The sequence below is a fragment of the Sciurus carolinensis genome, chromosome 7, assembly GCF_902686445.1.
Source record: "Sciurus carolinensis chromosome 7, mSciCar1.2, whole genome shotgun sequence".
In the NCBI taxonomy this organism is placed as follows: Eukaryota; Metazoa; Chordata; class Mammalia; order Rodentia; family Sciuridae; genus Sciurus; species Sciurus carolinensis.
Window position 1 is genome coordinate 95,474,495 of NC_062219.1, and position 22,651 is coordinate 95,497,145.

Genomic DNA, 22,651 nt, shown 5'->3' on the forward strand with positions numbered 1-22,651 from the left:
CTGTCACAGTACCCTTTGTTGCTTGCCAGGAGTGTAAACTTTTGGAGTTTCAGTTCAAGGATTAAACCACATGGATTCAAATCCCTTTCAATTACACATTTGCCTTATGACCATGAGCAAGTTTATTAAGAGTATACCTCTGTTTTCTCATCTCTAAATTTAGGTTAACAAAAAGTGTTTTGTTTTTGCATACCTGTAAGAATTAAATTAGTTTAGTATGTATGAAGAGTATTAAGCAGTGCTAGGTATATAGTCCACACTCAATACATTAAGCAATTGCAATTGCCTATTTCCTCAACCCCACAAGAAAGAAAGCTCCTAAAAAAGATGGTCTAGTTTCTACTAATCACCTTATCATTTTGATTAGTGAGTTTCTGATGTATATAGCAAGCTTCATAGGTCATCTTTGTTTGAATAAATGAATGGATGATGTGCAATGAGTTTGAAATTTATTTCATTTTTTTGTCTCTCTTGGCCACTAAAGTTTTTCAAATCAAAGTTAGTAATGTCCAAATCTAGGTTCCTTAAAGAAATCCTTTCTGAGAAATAAATACTCTTTGGAGTTCCTATGAATATGAAAAACTTGCTCTTTCCTTCTCAGATTCAAAAGACAAATTTGCATTTCTCTCTGCCAACACACATACTTTTATGGTTGGTGTTAAGTATGTGATTTTAATCATATCACTTTGATTATTAATTTGTCTTTCACTAATTTGGATGCAGTTTCCAGGTAAAGAGTAATCACACATTTTTAATTTTGGCTGATATTTTAGAATATTCTTTCCTTTAAGTTCCATGTTAATTTGAAAGTATTCCAGAGTATCATCTCTCCATGATGAAATGTGCAAGTTAAATTCAATTAATAATATAAATGCTTCTATTTCACATGCATGAAACACTAATTAAAAATGATGCATTATTTCTGTATTTCAAACTATCCATAGTGGTAGGTAGGCATTCACATTTCCATGACTTCTAAGTCTAAATAAAGTTATTAAGTGAAACATGCTCTTGGTATTTACCAAAGGACTTAAAATCAGCATACTACACAACCACATCAATGTTTGTAGCAGCTCAAATCACAATAGCTAAGATATGGAATAAACTTAAGTGCCCTTCAACAAATGAATGGATAAAGAAGATGTGGTATATATACCCAATGAAATAGTACTCAGTCATGAAGAAGAATGAAAATATGGCATTTGCCAATAAATGGATGGAACTGGAGAGCGTCATACTAAATGAAATAAACCAATTCCAAAAAATGAAAGGAAAAATGTTCTCTCTGATATGTGTATACTAATACACAATAACGGGGGGGGAGGGGAGAATAGAAGTTTATTGGATTAGACAAAGAGAAATGAAGGAAAGGGAGGGGGTGTGGGTATAGGAAGGACAGTAGAATGAATAGGACATAACTTTCCTATGTTCATATATGAATACATTACCAATAAAACTCTAAGTATGTATAATATGTCAAAATATACTCTACTGTCATGTATATCTAAAAAGAACAAATAAAAAAATTTTAAATGGACTGGGGATAATGTGCCCCTGGTAAAAATCCCATTTATAAAAAATAAAACAAAACTGAAAGAAAAAATAATTTATACTATTTTCAGGTTGAAATTTTCCTCATGAGATGAACAAAGAAACATAAATACTATTTAAAGAAATGTCACACACTAGTCCTTGAATTTTTTCCACAGATAAAATTCCAAAGAATTTGAGTCTACAGTGAAAAATGACAAAATAATCTAGAAATAAAAAAGAACCATGAGTAGAGTCAGCAGAAAGGAGGAGGAGGTGATTTAGATATGCAAAGACCAGATACTATTTTTATCAGAGAGAGAATAAAAAAATTTTGCATGATAACTTAAAGAACTATAAAAGAGGAAATGAAATATATGTAAGGGAAAATATGCACAAAAACTGAGTAGAGATTTAAAATATGAACAAATAGATGTTCAAAAAGTAAAAACATGTCATTTATATCTTTAAAGAGACAAGTTAAACAATTAGACAAAGCTGCAGAGAAAATTAATGAACAAGATAGTTTATGTGAAAGTACTATGAACTGACAGAAGGAGAAAGAAACCAGTGAGATTGCAAAGACGTTCGTAAAAAGGATAAAATTAGGAAATTTAATTTCATGTAATTTAATTTCAGGAAAATATAGAGTGAATATGGCAGAACTATCATTTTTCCAGAATGAATTAAAAACATAAATATTCCAAACAAAAAGCCCTTTTAAATAAATCTAACCTAAACGAATAAAAATAATTTTATATCAACACAGCAAAGTCAGAATCCATTGGTCAACAAAGATAAAGGGAACTTCTTAAAAAATATCCAGACAAGAAAGATAAATTTCCTAGAAAGGAAGAATAATTGGAGTCAACAAATAGATTCTCAACAGAAACAATGGAAAAAGGAAACATCAAAGACATTACAAATTTCACAGAAAGAGCAAAAAATCTCCCTTGAAATGATAAAATAATGTGTCAGTATCTACCATATATAAGTGTCTCTTCTAAATTGAAAAGCAAAAGCAGACAACCCAATTGAAAATGTGAGAAAAGTACATATTTCTGCAATCCAAAATAAGTAAAATGACAAAATGAATGACAAATAATATATCAAAAATTACAATAGAAGTTGAAGCAACAGTGAGGTTATCAATTCTTGTCATACACATTCATCAGATATGTAACTATTTAAACCAAGATGACATTTAGCTTTTGTAAAAGACTGGGGAAATTCATTCTCAAAAATGTGTAGAGTTTCATGTTATACAGACTTTTATGGGATATTTATTAACATACAAATCGGACATTTATATAATCTAAGGAATTTCACCTCTATTTATTCCATAAATTTAGTATATTCACAAAGCATTTGTACAATGATATTCACTGTAGTATTTATAATTTGATAAATGTGAAACAAACTAAATGTTTATCAATAAATGATTTAAAATATTGTGATTCATCTACACTAAGAAATCTTTCATTAAAATTTGTAAGTTTTACATATGTATGAAATAATAGAGCCCCAACATATTTTGTAACTAAAAGTCAAAAACATGCAAGCAGTTTGCTTATTCATTTGTTTTAGTTTTATTTACTAGCAATATTTTTAGTGTGATTTTCATAGCAAGAGTTGACTGTATAGGCCAATTCCTTTGTTCACCTTCCTGGGACACAGCTACGGTACTTTCCCTAGTTCCCAGTGGGAAGTGAACTTGACCACATGTCTAAGTTTTCATCGATGGAATGAGATAGAATTAGTTTTTCCACAATCCCTTCTTCCCCCAACATCCTCATCATGTGTAGTATTTAGATATTTGGGTGTGACACTGAAGGATACCTCAGAAACCATGTGCTTGGAATGACAACTGCTATATCGCCTGAGTCCCTTGAATGCCACTAAATGACAAGGGAGCAGAGCTCTATCCTATGACCTATACCGACTGAACTTGATGTGGAGAAGAAATAAACATCTACATTGTTGAGACCCTGAGGTTTAGGGGATTGCATTATTCTTAACTGACACAATTTGATGTAACAAACTGGTAAAGAATAAAAAGCAAATTACATGCTTTTATATCAAGATATTATTTGTACAAATGGAAGACTGAGTTCTTACCTCTTGAGATATTTAGTTTGGAGGAAAATATCAAGAAGGATACTACCTCTAGGTACTTCTATAACGTTTGAGGGATTCTTTGTATTATTTCTTTAAGTTGGCATATGTATAATGTTGACACAATTGCTTATGTCTAGGGAAAGCCCCAAAGAAATTTAGAGACAGTAACTATGGAACTGTGTTGAGAAAAAAAAAAAAGAAAGAAAGAAAGAAAGAAAGAAAGAAAGAAAGAAAGAAAGAAAAAGGCAGGGGCAGGGGAGGGATTTCAAGGTTAAAGTGCTTCCAGGGAATGCTAGCATGTGAAAGTCACAAAGCATGAAATTTTAAAAATATTACATGAATACGTGGTTAGAACATATACTAGATATATGTTAAGGCACTGGAGGCTTATAAAAGTGAAGAGTAAGATGGAACCAAATCAGAGAGTAGTGTATGCTTTGCATTGGAATAACTTTGGACATGCAAATAATATAATAAGAATGTATGTAATGAGAAGGGTGGTTTAGAGGAGAGGGGAACTGATGTTGCAGATGAAGAAAAGGAAATATGAATATAGAAATGAGGAATGGTTGGGGCTGTTTTACTAGTTTGTGAAAAAAGGGAGATAGGTACAGAATTTGAGATATGGAAGGAAAAAAGAGGGGGGAAAATCTTCTTCTTCCTTATTTGGTGTATAAGCATGAAGTATTAATCTCATTCTCTCTGGAATCAAAATTCAGAGAGGTTGCATGTTCTCTCTGATCAAGAACAAGGAGAGTAGATCGGAATCTATCAAGCGGTGTTACATTTTTCAAAGATAGCCACTTATATTCTGAGTGACAGTGGCCTGGGATGCACTGGGGCATGGAATGCACTGGGGTCTGTCCTGCCTAGCACACAGGGGTGTTATGAACATCAACTATGTGAGAATGCAGTGGTCTAAGGAATTCTGTATATAAATATAAATACATAAATATAAACATGTAATAGCTAAAGAATAGAAGATCATGAGAATGCAAAATACATTCTAGTGGAAAAATTAGGAAAATGTGAAAAGATCTATTAAAATCATACTATCTTGTTTGAGCGAATTTATTGAAATGTTAAATACTCCTGAATTAGTTATTAGGCTATAATTCTTATTCTATTTATAACACTAAAGAAAAGGGCTAGGGTGCAACTCAGTGATACAGTGTGTGTTTAGCATGAGTAAGACTCCTAGGTTCAATCCCCAGCACTAAACAAATAAGTCAAAATAAGAGGAGTGATACTTGCATTTATGTTTGTTTATGTTGATTTTCCCATGTAAGATTTTTTTATATATTTTAAATAGTGAACATTTTCTTTTATTTTGTTCCCAGATAACATTCATTATGATTAATGATTTTCAAAGTTATTTGATCAAACTAAAAACAACATAAAATGTTAGAGCTGAGAATGATGATAATTTAAAGTTTTGAAGCTATTTTCAATATGTCTAACTCTCTTTGGAATATTATGATGTTTTTAGAATTTTGAAAGTTAAACAGAAATTGAATTTTTCTCTGGATTTATTACTGTTAGCCACCACCACGAGGACATTAGTGGGTGTTGTAAGAAATCATGTGTGAAAATTGAGGGCCTAATCACTGAGAAATAGTACAATAAAGGAGATGAAAAAAGTTATGCATATAGGTGGGTTAAACATAAGTGTATATATTCATAGGTATGAAAATTAATCATATGTAAGTAGAGAAATAGATGCTTAGGAAGACCAATAAGTGGCCACATCCTTTGGTATATAGCACTCTTCAAGGGAGTCCTGCATAGCAGCTCCACCCCTATCACTCCAGGAAAATGGAAAAGACTCTAGTTTGACTAATTCAGAAAATCACTTTTAATTGGGTGGGGGGCATTATACTTCCTACCACATGTATAAATGAATAAATATGATTTGAAATAAGAGCAGGTAACTAGGTTTTTGTAACTGTTAAACATTTAAATTTAATAATATAATTATTAGCATAAATGTGGTAAAATGTCTCACTACATGAATAATAGCAAGTATTCTGAGGAAAATTTGGTAAATTCTATAAAAGCATAAATGCACATACCACTTCTGAGAATTTATGATGTCACGGCTGGAAGATAGAAGAAATGCAGAGATTTTGATCAAAGATACCCTTCTGTTGCAAATAATAATAATAATAATAAAGATCTATCAAGGATGTGGAAAGGGTGTGGAGAAGCCCAAGTTCATATTTTGCTGTTAAAAATGTAAAATGTTAAGCCTTTTTGGAAAATCACTTTGCTATTGCTGAAAAATTTAAACATAAAATAGGTGATCCAATAATTATATTTCTAAGTATATCCCAAATAAAAACATACTCCCAGACAAAAATTTGAACATGAATGTATGTAATCACATTGCTTACAATCACTAAAATGTAGAAATGGTCCAAATGTTTATCAACTCATCAATATATAGATAAAATGTATCTACCATCAATAACAATGAATAAAGTTCCAATATATATCACATTATGAAAACAGTCTAAGTCAGCATGAAAATTACATATTACATGATTACATTGATATGAAATGTCAAATATAGGCAAAGTTATAGGATAGAAATTCAATTTAAGATGCCTAGGACTGGACTGAAGATATATGGTAAGGAGTGAATGCTGAAGGAAATGAAGTTTCTTTTGTTTTAAAAAATATATCTATATATGTTACTTTGCATGAGGTACAAGTCTTTTATTGTATGTATTTTATCACTTTTTCAAACCTAACACAATTGTTCAGATGTCTCTTATTCTTACCTATTAAAAGTCCTAAGCTCAAGAAGCTTCTAGTTGAGTTTCTTCATGTCTATTTAATACCTCATCATCATTCCAAAAATTTTCCTACATTTCTGTTGTGAAACTGAGTTCCCAGAATTCACCCATCTGAATGAGCTCACTGTTCTTTTTAACTGTCATGCACAATAAATTGGGGGGAAAAAAACTAAAAATTAATTAAAAACAAAGAATTAGAGGGCAATTATTTACCTAAAAGTGACAAAGATAGCTGCCAATGAGCAGAATTCCTCAGGCTGAAGCAAAACAACTTTTTAGTTCCATGGTTTCCTGTAGCCTGCAACCCAGGTTTGTGTAGAATCCCCTGGAAGAAGGATGGACCTGGGATTAAGACAATGAGTATGTGTCCTTTTTTCTGGTTCCAACTAGGTCTCTCCAACATGATTGGAAATCTGTCCTATTAATAGGCCTTTTTCTAATGATCAGGCTTGGTTTTGAATAAAATCAGCATGTTATTCAGAAACGAATTCATTAGAAAAAGTTCTTGAGAGCTTACCTCTTGTTAAAAAATGGTTGGTACATCTCTACATCCTTTTTCAGAGTTATTCAGAAGCAATCAGAGTTTTCATACTTATTATTTTGGGCAGACAGTAAATCAAAAACTTATATAAGAAAGGAAAAGAATTTTAATTTTAAAAATGGTATGACTTTGAAAAATAATTTTGAAGGTTTCAAACCTTGATCTCTTTCAAAGTTCTCAAACATTCATGATTTCTAGAATATAAAGGATTTGTAACTCTAAAATTAATGATGTTATTATGGCCAAACCTCAATATTAACTTGATATTTTTAAACTGCTTACCTTTATGTAAAAATGTTAAAATTTGGCCGTAAGAATAAATCTTTCTTTTTAAACATAACAAATGGAATTAATTTTATTTTAATTTTAAATTCTAATGTAGGTAAACTCCTGACATAATTTATAACTCATAAAAACTGCTGAAAATCAAGAACTAGCCATAATGATATAGCAGATATACAATCTAATCTTTATAACATAGAATGTATCTGATTAATGCTGCTTTCAAAATTTGATTTATGATGCTGAAGTTTTAATTGATGGATCAATTGGTAGTAATTATTTTGTGTAATCAGTTAACAACTAAAATGTGCAACATATTGATTCTTTTCAGGTGAGACATAGGCTCCCTGAGCAGCCACAGTATGAGAGGGAAGTAGTGACATTTAATTCAGTCTAATTTATTCCTCAGAAAGAGGTGATTGACTATAGTTCATGAAGTCCATGGCAAGTGTTAGACTAAATGGTGAGAGCACTCAGAAACACTAAAACTAGAAATTAAATTAGAACACGAAATACTCAGTAATAAATCTCAGGTAATTCAGATTAGCATTGCCATTACACTTGAGGAAAGTTACCTTAGAGGGACATACCTATATTGTGAGTATAAATGGGAGAAATTATGCTAAGCCTCCAAGAGAACAAAACCAGAGAAAGTTAAATGTGAAAAGTTTATATTATTTATAAAACTAAAAAGTCATATCTTAGAGTAATGAAATTAACCCTAGGGTTGTAAAATTATTTTTACTAGCTATCTTTTTAATTAGTAGTGTGGTACATTGCATATTTACACACACACACACACACACACACACACACACACAAAGATTCAAATTCATGTATAAATATTTAACAGAAAATCTGCTAGAGAGTCAAACGTTGTTTAAGGATAAAATGAAGGAAAGAGTAGAGGTGCTTAATCCATCCAGCCTTCATTGAGATTGCAGTATAGAGGAAAAAGAAGATAATCAGGCTGAAACAGTCATAAAAATAAACATATTGTTAAAAATCTGTGATGAAAACCATAAGGAACAATTTCAGACTCCAAAAGGATTATAAAAATAAATAATTAATCTGTATATTAATATTACATCATCAAAAACTTTTCATAGATTTTTATCTATTTCATTTTCATCTCTTTTATGCTAATAAGTTAACATTTAGTGCACTTGGTAGATACAAAAATAGGTATTTTAAGTCTCTGATATCAGTTCATGCATGTTAAAATTAATCTTTTTGCTAAATTTTTATCTTTAAGACAATGTACAAATAAATATTTACTCAGATAATTTATCAAATATTTTTATTGCAGTAAGATTTGTATGTTAAAAAGATAATTCTGTCATGGTTATGTTAAAGTGAAAATTCCAAAAGCATTATTCCCAAAGAGTACATAACATGCTAAAGACGATATTTCAACAAACGTTTATAAAGTATTTACTATGACCACATACAGCCTAATAGGAGAGTCTGATAAAAAATAAGTACATTAGCACATGGCAAATATTCTAGCAGTGGTCTAGCAAATGACTTTACAAATGGGAGAATCATCCATTTCATCTTGGCTGGCTAAGGCAACTGAGAAGACTAGAGGAAACAATTCAGGTGTGAACTTAGGACTTAGGTAAAATCTCAGATGAAAGGAACAATAATGCACATAGAGTGGTTTGAACCAATTTCCCTAAGTGAAAAAAATTTAGAATCCTTAGAAAATAGAATCACATTTTGTTTGAGAGAACTTTAAAGCTCTTATTAGGAACCATAATACAGAGGACTGGAAGGGCAAAGAGGAATTAGATTGCCAAGAGACTTTGAATGTAAAAGTAAGGAATTTCAACGTAATTCAGAGGAAATTTTTCGTTGTTTGTTATTTATTTAGGAAGAAACAAATAAACTGGTAATGATATTCATGAAAAAATGGGGGAATTTTTCTGGGCATTTCTAAGGTACCAGTTGGATAACTTCTAGAAATGAATACAAGTCCTGTTGAGGAATGCAGGCAACCTAGAAATAACTCAAGTTCAAACAAATTTAATATCAAAGTGCAAAATGGCCTCACTTTTTTATCTTAGACTCATAATATATGAAACAGTTGAAGAGGCACTCTGTTAGGCAAAACGTTTAATTATTTTCTGTAGCAGAACTGACTTGTAGGGTTACAAAGGCCAATTTCACCAGGATTCTTATTGCTTTAGAGAAATTTATTTATATTCTCAGAACCAGTAGCTCATCAACAGTTTCAATAAATTACCCAAGGTTACATTCTGTGGCTCAGATATTTTCAATACATAAAATGATCACCCTATTTGCTCTCAGTAAAGGCCAGCTCGACATTTGTGTGTGTGTGTGTGTGTGTGTGTGTGTGTGTGTGTGCGCGCGCGCGCGCGCGCGCGCATTCCCTCTTATTTTAAACCAAATTTCCTGTTTTCTCTATGTAGGATCCAAGAGCTTTTGCCTAATTTTTTTTTTTTTTTTTTTTTAATCTGTCTATAAATCACAGATCTCAAGATCTGTTTCCAGAGGCCTCCGTTTTTCCTTCCGGTATGATGAAAGGGACTGATTCCTGGTGCACTTCCTTCAGTTCTTCTCCTGCTGCACCATCTGTCTGTCAGAACAACGAGTGCCACAATGGAGGCACTTGCCGCCCCCTCTTCCTGTCAAGCACTGTCATTTCCTTCCAGTGCGACTGTCCACTACATTTCACAGGCCGTTTCTGCGAAAAAGGTAAATCAATTACGCTTTTGTATTCCTTTTAAAAATAGGAGTCTTCAGCGAGTGAGAGTGAGTTGAAACATTGAAAGTTTGATGGATACTAGCCCAAGCAAGCAACATCTATAATTTTATTTAAAAATGAATTCTCACAGAATACTTCCAGTTCAGTATTTCAGAAGCAAACCTAAGTTTTTGTTTTGTTTTGGTTTTACATTAGTAATGCCATTCGATACATATTTTCAAATGCCACGTAAAATAGGAGTTTAAATTCCTATGTTAATTATGTAGTTACTTCTAAAATAATGGTGAATCCTTCCTTTGTTGCCATAGACATAATCAAGTTCTAACACCATTTGCATTGTTTAATTGCTAATTAAATCAGAGTTTTTATTTTATTTTTAAAAATTTTTACAGACTGCATTTTGATTCATTGTACACAAATGGGGTCCATTTCGTTTCTGTGGTTGTACACAATGTAGATTCATATCATTTGTGTAATCATACATGTATATAAGGTAATGATGTCTGTCTCATTCCAACATTTTTCATACCCCACCTCCTCCCTCTCATTTCCCTCTTCGTAACCTAAAGTTCCTCCATTCTTCTCTCACCCCCATTTCCTCACCCCCATTATATATCATCATTCACTTATCAGGGAAAACATTTGGCCTTTGGTTTTTTGGGATTAACTTATTTCACTTAGCATGATATTCTCCAATTCCATTCATTTATCTGCAAATGTAATAATATTATTCTTCTTTATGGCTGAATAATATTCCATTGTGTAATATACCACAGTTTCTTTATCTATTCATCTGATGAAGGGCATCTAGGTTGGTTCCAAAATCTAGTTATTGTGAATTGAGCTGCTATAAACATTGATGTGGCTGAGTTACTGTAGTATGCTAATTTTAAGTCCTTTGGGTAAAAACCGAGGAGTGGGATAACTGGATCAAAAGATGGATCCATTCCAAGTTTTCTGAGGATTCTCCACACTGCTTTCCAGAGTGGCTGCACCAATTTGCAATTCTACCAGAAATGTAAAAGTGTGCCTTTTTCTCCACATCCATGCCAATATCTATTATTGTTGGTGTTCTTGATAATAGCCATTCTGATGGGAGTAAGATGAAATCATATTTCATAGACAGATCCCCATCTTTAAATTATTTTGGTGTTAAAAATGAACACATTATGTTTTGGTGCCTAGGATTATGGTCTCAGCATTAATGGAGCTATTTTTGAATTTTTAAAAAATTCCTTATTGTCAACATCTAATAGACTCTAAAATGTTTTCAGCTAATTAAATCAGTTTTGGGCAAGTGCCTTGGGCACAGTACAAATTAGGTCATGGTATAGCTACTCGTTCCTACACTCATATCTGAAAAGTTTCATTGTTGTCTATGTGAAATTAATCAGTAGTTCTAAATTAGGGAGGTGGGAATGAGGATTATTACTAGATTATGATTTATATCACAGAGAATTTCATTACTTATCCAAAATTATATTGAATAACTCCTTTTTAAATGCTAAAATATGGGATGCCCTGAAGCTAATTCAAAGGTACCTATTTATGTGATCCAACTCCTCTTCCCAAGGGACTTTTGTCATTTGAGGGAATGTTTTAATACTTATGGAAGTAAGCAAATACAATGAAAAGCATAGAAATATAAAGTCTATTTTTGTATTCATTTTAAAATATCATGTAAATATTCTTAAAGTCTCTTTCTTTAAGTGTAAAATGCTTTTGAAGACACATCACACTGTCACTTGACATTTGGGTGAACATTTCATGTTCTGAAAAATATCACAAGTTTTGCTATTTTCTATAATTGAGACCATCTATGTTATATTCTATGAGTAGAGGCATAGGGAAAGAGTATGAGTTGTAAAACTCTTTTAGTTCCACAATTAACCATTTAAAATACTGAGAGGACATTTTCTTTCTTTAATTTTGTGCTATGTAGAATCTTAGAAAAATGCCCTTCTAACCTTCCTTAAAATATGCTTTGTTATTTTAATGTCTGAATGTGAGTTTACCTCTTATGGTAAGTATTAGACTCAGAACAACCCTCTAAGTCATCATTTCTCTCTATTTTAATATCTGTGATTCTTCATCCTTTTACCCTCCTCCTAGTAGTTTTTTTTTTTTTTTTTTTTTTTTTTTGTGGTGCTGGGGATTGAACCCAGGACCTTGCACTCTACCAACTGAGCCATATCCCCAGCCCCTCCTAATAGTTTTGACTCTTCTGAAAATAACCCACACTTTCCTCAAGAACGGAAACTCAGGATTATTTAGAGTTAAACCTAAGACTTGACTGAAGTTTATTGTATTCCATACTTTGGGTAGCAGAATGTTGGGAATTGACCTCAGGAAAAGAGTTGGAATTTTGCCCTATATTCATTGTTGGAAAAATTTTCTTTATTATTAATCACTTTTTACGTTGTATATTTTAAATGGTTTTCCTGTTGAATTATATAGTATTTTAAGAACTAATATTGGACAATAATGTTTTGCTAAACACCAAGTAATCCACATAATAATCAGAAACTATAGCCAATATTTTATTAATAATTATTGAGAGTTTAAAATTGCATTCCTAAAATAGACTTGAATTCAGTAATTCACAAGGCATTTAACACCCAAAACAAAATTATGCATCAATACTATTTTTAGCCTATGAGTTATCATAGCTTATTGTTTGTAATTTTGTAATCTTTGCCTCCTTTTCTGGGGACCTGCTTCCATCTAACACAGTGTAACAGTATGGTATGATGTGCATTTTCAAAATTAGAAATTATTTTTTTGCAAAAATAAAAAAATGATAGATATTTATTTTAATCATTTACTACTTAAATTTGAAGAAGGTACCTGTCTTCTTTCAGTCATAAAAAATACCAAGAGTAGTTTTGTGATTTTAACCTATAGCCTAAAATAAAATTTATAATGGTATGCTTCCTTAGAATCCACTCACATATTAATGATTGAGAAAGGCCCATGATTCAGGAATCTCGTAACATGAACAACTTTTTATAGAATGATTCATCTTGCCCAGATGCCACAGATTTTAAGTGCAGATTTCAACAAACAATATTGTATGCCAGATTCAAAGTGTTTCAACTGCCTGGTGAAAACTGCTTTAGATAAAGTCGTCAAATCTTCCTTATTCATCTTTATTAACTTACATTTATTCTATTTGTAGATGCAAATTTTCTTAGAAATTTTCTCACTATTTAAAGATCATAATCTACAAATTAATTGGAATTTATGGATAGATTGCCATGAAAATAAATTCTTAAATAAAATTTTTATTGAATATAATAAACATCTGAAATAGATCCATGGTTTCACTTTCTATTTTCTAAGTTATGTGTGGTCAAACTGTGGTCAGAAAATATGATGTAAAAATTTCTATAAATAACCAATGCTTAAATTTTAGATTGAAATCTCGTGTTCATCTGCTCTGTTCTTCCTAGAATGAATAAGTCTTCCCTTTGTCTATATCCACTCTTTATACTTCACCCATCCAGTAGTCACCTAGCAATCATCTAGGTTATCCAATCAGCTGCTGTTTGTATCACAGTGCTTGTGTTCATGTAACCCTTATTTTATTTAATAATGACACCAAATTTTGATGTTGGTTATTTGAACATGCCATAGAGAGCTTCCTTCAAGTGAAAAAGTAGAAGTGGAATAACATATGTTGAGAGGAAAGAGGGGTCAATTCAAATAACTTTTATTATAATACATTGTTTTAATTGTCTTATTCTTTCAATTATTGTTAATCTCTTACTATGCCTTATTTATAAATAAAAATTATATCTAATTATAAATTAAAGTTAAATTACATCATCATAAAGTAGATTTAACAGTACTTGAATTTCAAGGGCTGGGATGTAGCTCAGTGGTAGAGGTTATCACAGGTATGTATGTATAGAAAAAACATAATAACTATAAAGGTCAGTACCATCTGAGGTTTCAGGCATCCACTGGGTGTCTTGGAATGTATGTATCCTTGAGGATGATGGAGGAAGGAGGCTGCTGATATGAACTTCTGTTTCAGGAGCAAAATTTGCAAATCATTGTGAAGAGTTCTGACTTACTGAACACTGCACTCAGTGCTTTATACATTTCACTTAACGCTCAGAGAAACCTGACTGAAGCAGGCTCTCTAAAATACCCCATTTACAAATGAGAATTCAAAAGCCTGGAGTTGTTACATTACTCATTCGAGGTCACAAGCCTTGTACATAATAGAAATAGGATTAAAAATAATCTTGGCTGACTGCAGAGTTCATGTTCAACAACCATATTGCTGCACTAGTTAGAAAATCAACTCTGATATGAAGGCATAATATAGAAATTTTAAATTGTCCCACTCTTTCATCTGGTATAAAAGTGTGTGTGTGTGTGTGTGTTTAATTTCAGGAAGGAAAAAGTTTTATTTAAAACATAAAATTTCTAAAATCAGAAAACAGAAATTAGTGTTGATCTAATACATCATTAATAAAGAAAGTAATAATATCCATTTAAAATTAAACTGAAAACACATTAGGTGACTCCAAAAAGAAGAGTGTTTGAGGGGTAGTATCTTTCCTTAATGATTTTAGTTAGAGGGAAATATAAAAAGTAGATTTAAGGGTTTGAATTTCAAGTACTTGAATTTAAAGGGCTGAGGCTTCAGCTCAGTGGCAAGGTACTTGCCTAGCATGTGAAAGGCCCTGAGTCCAATCCCCAAACTGCACCAAAAAAAGAAAGAAAAGAAAAAAGAAAGAAGAAAAAGCACTCAAATTTCAGAAAATCTAGACACAACTGATGAAAGAACATGACTTTCTGGGGAAAAAAAATGTAATTGCACAGATATCTAGATGTAAAAATGTGTTGGAAATTGATTTTTTTCTTCACAAGGCTTGTTCCTTTTTTGCTTCCTGTTAATATTCTTAGCCTGTGAGAGAATGTTAAAGTATTTTATTTTAACAACTTTGATGTTTCACAGCAAAATGGAGGTGTAAATTAAAGTATAGGACTTAACTAAAATGGCACCAGATACAGTAATGCAAAGAGGAGTTGCATGGCGGGGGGGGGTTTACAAGACTCAGTAATGGGTCAACCAGACACATATTTCCTATTTACTGAGCACTACATCATATGCTTTGCTTTATCAAATCCTCCATTATCCAATCACCTAATAACACTGACTTATAGAATTAATTTGACTGAATATATTCCTTTTTTCCCTCAACATATGCTGTCTTAATTCATATTAGCTAAAGCTTGTTGCCTACTTTATCATAATGATCCTGCATCACACCAGGGGAAACATAAGAGCATATATGCTTCCTTTGTTTTATATGGCTGCATGCAGGCAGATGGCTGTCTCCTACTGTAAAGTTCAGAGTGACAGATTTAGAATATCAGTGCCTTGTGCTGGGGGAAAGCGTATGCCTCTGACTATTAATTATAGGATTAACATTTTTTAAACAGCCCCTTACTTTTTAGTGTTCTATAAAACAGTTTTATAAATAGTGCAATAAAGGAGTATTTAAATGCCATACATTAAAAGCAAGAAATCTTTCATTTTATTTGATATCCTGTCTGTGTATATTCCATGTATGTTTAAAGGTTAACTGTACTGAGTAAATTGCAAACCTAGAAATAAAAATGAGAGGTTTAACTAGGTGTTTTGTCTTGTTAAAATAAAAGATACTGCCTTGATGTCTTTGTTTTTAACCATAACTGGAATATATTTAAGAGGCATAATAGAGTAGACTGAATTTATTTATTAACTCTCCATCAGGTGGCTGAATGTCAGGTATTCCAGAGCCAACAAAGGGGAGAAACAGAACATTAGTGAGGCTCCTATAACAGCAATTTATCTTCTCTCCTGAGAACTGATGGTCTACATCATCAGAAAAGGACCAAGGAATAAGTGTCTGCCTTTTCAAACATAATACTCATGTTTGAAATTCCGTCTCTGAAATCAGAAAGTAATGCTGCATATGCATTAATAAGTGACAACTGCTGAAATATTAAGATGATTAACTGAAAATGAACTGTGAATGAAATCAAGGACAGGGGATGAAGGGAGACACTAATTACTTATTATCAAAGACAGGATTTCATTGCTAAAGGAAGGGGCAAGCTGGGGCTTCCATTCTGCCCTGTTCTTCACAAACAAAAAATGCACTGTCTGGCAGGAAGCACTGTTATAGATGGTAAAAAAAATAACAATAATAGTAAAATAAAATAAAGATAGCCCCTGCCCCCATCTTCCTGGTGCCTGTAACAATCACCCAAGTCTCAGTGGGTTGAAATCTAAATTTTGGTTCAGCAGGACTGTGTTCCACCCTCCATGTTCTGGAGAAGAATCCATTCCTTTTCTTATCCAGTATCAAAGGGCTGTCCATATTCCTTAGCTTGTGGCCCCTTTATCCATATTCAGTGAAAGCAATGACTGGTCTAATCTTTCTTCTATTGTGTCATTCAGACCTACTTTTCCACCTCCCTTTTCCATATTTGAACACTCTTGAGATAAAACAGAGTCCATTGAGATAACTCAGAATAGTCTCTATCTTAAATTCAGCTAATCCACAATCTTAATTCATCTACCACCTCAACTTCCCTTTGCCATGTAAAGTAACATATGCACAGATTCTAAGAATTAGGGTATGATAACTTTGGGAAAGGATTTTGCTACTTATCAAAGGACCTCTGATTATCTCCCAGGGGATTTATACGATCATACAAAAAAAGAAATTTATAGATGTATATCAGGTGTTCGTAGAATTGATGGCAATAATTGAAATCAACTTAGGAAATGATAAAACAAAATTCTTTTCTTACATTCAATTTAGACATTAGGAAAAATATTCCATTCAAAAACTAGTGTGTAAATGGTACTGAAAAGGATGAGTTTAAGAAATTAGAGTAAATAAATACATGAAGAAGAAAATTGTAGTTTTCCTTGAGAGCAGGGTACATGTGAGATCAGCTGAGAAATAAAACTGGAAATTCAGGTGTGACTCATACTGCAGAGAACCCTAAATGACACATTTTAAGTTTTTTAGCAATGACTTCCAATCAGGGAAAAGACAATGACTCAAGATTAGAACTTCAAAAGCATGAACCTGACAGAATACAGGCAGGACTGCAGTGGGAAAAGAATGGGATGAGGAGAAAAACTGGGAGATAATTACAGAAGCCTAGGAAATGGACTAGAAACTTTTTAACTCTAATGTTTCCTAATAGATTGAGAGTACTTAGATTTTTGTGTCCTTCATGAACAATATAGTATAGGGGTTTTTTTTTATTAATCAAAAAAGTTACTAGCCTCAATCAGGTGCTCTCTTTTAATATATTATTTTGCAACAAATATAAAGTGTGATATCAATTTTGATTAAAAATGATAATTCACATTGAAGGACTGCTTTTTTCCCCTTTCTTGCACTGTGCTTTCTCACCTACCCACAGAAAATTTGAATCACATGCAGTAAAATAAACAGTACTTATATTAAATCAAATGATGTGGAGTTATCATACAGACTTACATCTGAAGCAAGAACTATTATACTTATATGTGCAAGCACATTGGAAAGTATGGTTTATCTTGTATTTCTACTTTAGTGCTAAATTCCTCCAGAACCATGACTTAATTGATTTCATGTACATTTGTTTCTAACGTATGAATTACTTACAGGACACTCATACACACACACAAAGATCATCAAATTTCAAAAAAATCCCACCTATCAGCGGAGAAGCTGAGAAAAATTTTCAAAAGCCAATGAAAGCAAACATTCAATTTTCCATTGAGACTTTCCTGTTTGTTTTTTTGTTTTTTGCCCTTTCTCTCACATCTCTAAAATCTTTGAATCCAAATATTTTTCATGTTTACAATTAATTGAGGAATGGGATGTCTGAATTGTATATTACAATTTTGTTGTGTAATCTTATATTTTTACATTTTTTAAAAATCTGTGTTTTTTCTCTCACTTAACTGTCTCCCTGGATTCTCTTTCTCTCTTCTCTCATGCTAACAGCCAGAATTTATTATCTTCCTTTGCTCTTACTAGAAATTTTTACCTCTATCTTTGCTCCTTCTCCCCATAATCATCACATCCTACACTACTTCTGTTTCTTCTTTGTCCATCATTTGAAGGGGTAAACTCTTTTAGCAAACTGACTATATTATAGACAATAATTAAAAACATCATTTCTGTTTATTATTACAAAGCTGTAGACACCTTAACAGGAGTTATTTGGTTTAAGGTTGTATACTGTTTGCATTTGGTGCTGTTAATGTTGGTCACCCCTTAAAGGTGAAGTACTGTAAGCCTTCAAGGACACTATAAGACTATGTGCAAGAAACTGTACTGCCTTGGATCCATACTGCTAGATATGAAGACATACAAACAAAATGAAAAAAACAAGGGAACAAAGTGCCTCAAACAAACCAAGATGTTCCAACAATAGAATCAACAGACAACACAGTAGAAGAAATGTCAGAGAAGGGGTTTAGAAGGTACACAGACTGATCTTAGAAATGAAGAATGGTAGCAGAGAGAAAATATAGGAACTGAAAGATCACTTCAATAAAGAGGCAGCGATTAGAAAAAGGAACCAAGGAGAAAATCCTCAAAATGAAGGTAAAAATAAACCAAATTAAAAATTCAATGGAAAGAGGCACCAGCAGACTAGCCCACTTGGAAGACAACCTCAGGCAATGAAGACAAAATATATACTCTTGAAAATAAAATGGACCATACAGAGAAGATGGTAAGAAACCATGAAAAGAACTTCCAAGAAATATGGGATAGCATAAAAAAAACAAATTTAGAATTTATCAGAATAGACAAAAGCATGGTGATAAAAACCAAAGGAATGCACAATCGCTTCAATGACATCATATCAGAAAATTTCTCAAATCTAAAGGATGAAATGAAAAATAAACTACAAGAGGCTTACGGGACCCCAAATGTGCAAACTTATAGCAGACCCACACCACAGCATATTGTAATGAGAATGACTAACATACAGAATAAGGATAGAATTTTAAAGGCTGTGAGAGAAAAACATCAAATTACATATGGGGCAAACCAATTTGGATCTCAGCTGATTTCTCAGCTCAGACCCTCAATGCCAGGAGGTCCTGCAATAACATATATCAAGCACTGAAAGAAAATGGATGCCAACTGAGAATTTTATATCCCCCAAAACTAAGCCTCAGATCTGAAGATGAAATAAAAACCTTCCATGATAAACGAAAGCTAAAAGAGTTCACAACTAGAAAGCCTGCACTATAGAACATTTTCAGCAAAATATTCCATGAGGAGGAAATGTAAAAAACAATGAAAACCAGCAAAGCAGGAACTACTCTAAAGGAAAAGGAGAAACTAAGACAAGTTAAAAACCAAAAATAAACCAAAATTATGTCTCAATAATAACCCTGAATATTAATGGCCTAAATACATCCACTAGAAGACATATCTGGCAGATTGGGTTTAAAAAATGATCCAACAATATGCTATCTTTGAGAGACTCACCTCCTAGGAAAATACATCCATAGACTGAAGGGGAAAAGTTAGGAAAAAACATGTCACTCACATAGACTGGATAAATAAGCAGGGGTTTCCATCCTCATATTAGTTAACGTGGATGTCAAGCCAAAGTTAGAAGGGACAAAGAAGGACATTTCATACTACTTAAGGGGCTCATACATCAACAAGATATAACAATCATAAATATATATGTCCCAAACAATGGAGCATCTACATACATCAAACAAACCCTTCTCAACTTCAAGAATCAAATAGACCACAACACAATAATGCTGGTTGACTTTAACAGACCTGTCTCAATACTGGATTGATCTTCCAAACAAAAGCTAAACAAAGATACTCTAGAACTAAATAATACAATTAATAATTTAGACTTAATGGACATATATAGAGTATTTCAACCATCATGGAGTGAATGCACTTTCTTCTCAGCAGCACATGGATCCTTCTCTAGAATAAACCATATTTTATGCCACAAAGCTACTGTTAGCAAACACAAGAAGATAGAGATACTACCTTGTACTCTATCAGATCATAATGGATTGAAATTAGAAATAAATGACAGAATAAAAAACAGAAACTTCTCCAATACCTGGAGATTAAATAATACACTATTATATGAAGGCAGTGTTAAAAGGAAATTTCATTGCCCTGAACTCATTTATTAAAAGAATAAAGAGTCAACAAATAAATGACCTAATATTATATCTCAAAACCCTAGAAAAAGAAGAACAAATCAACATCAAAAGCAGTAGAAGACAGGAAATAATTAAAATGAGAGCTGAAATCATTGAAATTGAAACAAAAGAAACAAAAATTGACAAAACAAAAAGTTGGTTCTTTGAAAAAATAAATAAAATCGATAAACCATTAGCTACAGTACTTAGGGAAGAGAGAGAATACTAAAATTCATGATGAAAAAGTACACGTCACAAAAGACACTACTGAAATACAAAAGATAAATAGAAGCTATTTTGAAAATTTATACTCATATACAAGAGAGAATATCCCAGACATTGAAAGATTTCTAGAGATATATATTACCCAAACTGAATCAGGACAACATACACAATTTAAACAGATCAGTTTCAAGCAATAAAATAGAAGACTCCATTAAAAACCTACGAACTAAGAGAAGCCCAGGACCAGACAGATGCTCAGCTAGGTTCTACAAACTTCAAAGAAGAATCAACACCAATATGGCTCAAATTTTTCCATAAAGTAGAAAAGGAGGGAACCCTTTCAAACTTTTTCAATGAAGCTAGTATCACCCTGACACCAAAACCAGACAAAGACACATCAAAGAAAGAAAACTTTAGACCAATATCCCTGGTGAACATAGATGCAAAAATTCTCAAATTCTGACAAATCACATACAAAAATATATTAAAAAGATAGTGCACCACAATCAAGTGGTGTTCATCCCAGGGATACAAGGTGGGCTCAACATACAGAAATCAATAAAAATAATTCATCACATCAATAGACTTAAAAACCAAGAATCATATGATCATCTCAATATATGCAGAGAAAGCATTTGACAAAACACAGCACCCCTTCATGTTCAAAACACTAGAAAAATGAGGGATAGTAGGAACATACCTCAACACCATAAAAGCTATCTATGCTAAATCCAAGGCCAAGAATATTCTAAATGGAGAAAATTGAAAGCATTCCCTCTAAGAACTGGAACAAGACAGGGATGTCCTCTTTTACCACTTCTATTCAACATCATCCTTGAAACTCTAACCAAAGCAATTAGACAGGAGAAAGAAATTAAAGGGATATGAATAGGAAAAGAAGAACTCAAACTATCACTATTTGCCAATGACATGATTCTGTATTTAGAAGATAAAAAAATTCCACAAGGAAACTTCTAAAACTCATAAATTAATTCAGCAAAGTAGCAAGTTATAAAATCTACACCCATAAATCAAACACATTCTCTTACATCAATGATGAATCTACTGAAAAGAAATTAGGAAAATTACCCCATTCATAATGACCAAAAAAAAAAAAAGGAAAAAACTTTGGAATCAGTCTAATAAAAGAGGTGAAAGACATCTACAATGAAAACTACAGAAGACTAAAGAAAGAAGTTGAAGAAGACCTTAGAAGATGGAAAGACCTCCCACGCTCCTAGATAGGTAGAATTAATATTGTCAAAATGCCCATACCACCAAAAGCATTATATAGATTTAAGGCAATTCCTATTAAAATCCCAATGACATTTTTCACAGAAACAGAAAAAGCAAACATGAAATTCATTTGGAAAAATAAGAGACCCAGAATAGTAAAACCAATCCTTCGCCAGAAGAGTGAAGCTGGAGGCATCATAATACCAGACCTTAAATTATACTACAGAGCAATAGTAACAAAAATGGCATGATATTGGCACCAAAATAGACATTAGACCAATGGTACAAAATAGAAGGCACAGAGACACACCCACATAAATACCGATATCTCATACTAGACAAAGGTGACAAAAACATATATTGGAGAAAAGATAGCCTATTCAACAAATGGTGGTGGGAAAATTGGAAATCCATATGTAACAAAATGAAATTAAATCCTTCTCTTTCGCCATGCACAAAACTTGATTCAAAGTGGATCAAGAGGTTAGGCTCTACAACACATACCCTGTGCCTAATAGAAGAAAAGGTAGGCCCAAATTTCCACCATACTGGTCTAGGATCTGACTTCCTTAAGACTCCTAAAGTGCATAAAGTAAAATCAAGAATCAGTAAATGGGATAGATTCAAACTACAAAACTTCTTCTCAGCAAAGAAAACAACCAAGAATTTGAATGGAGAGCCTACAGAATGGGAGAAAATCTTTATCACATGCACCTCAGATAGAGCACTAATCTCCAGGATATATAAAGAACTCAACAAACTTAACATCAAAAACCAAATAACCCAGTCAATAAATGGGTTAAGGAAGTGAACAGACACTTCACAGAAGAAGAAATATAATCCATCAACAAATTTAGAAAAAAATGTTCAACATCTCTAGCAATTAGAGAAATGCAAATCAAAACTACTCTAAGATTTCATCTCACTCCAACCAGAATGGCAATTATCAAGAACACAAGCAATAATAAGTGTTGGCAAGG

General features: G+C 32.5%; 1 protein-coding gene across 1 annotated transcript in view; it reads left to right on the forward strand.

Moving 5' to 3' along the window:
• Eys (eyes shut homolog) overlaps positions 1-22,651 on the forward strand; it is a 1,705,088-nt gene that overhangs the window by 1,229,784 nt on the left and 452,653 nt on the right. The window contains 1 exon segment of the mRNA XM_047559194.1: positions 9,767-9,990. Coding sequence (XP_047415150.1) covers positions 9,767-9,990 — 224 coding nt within the window.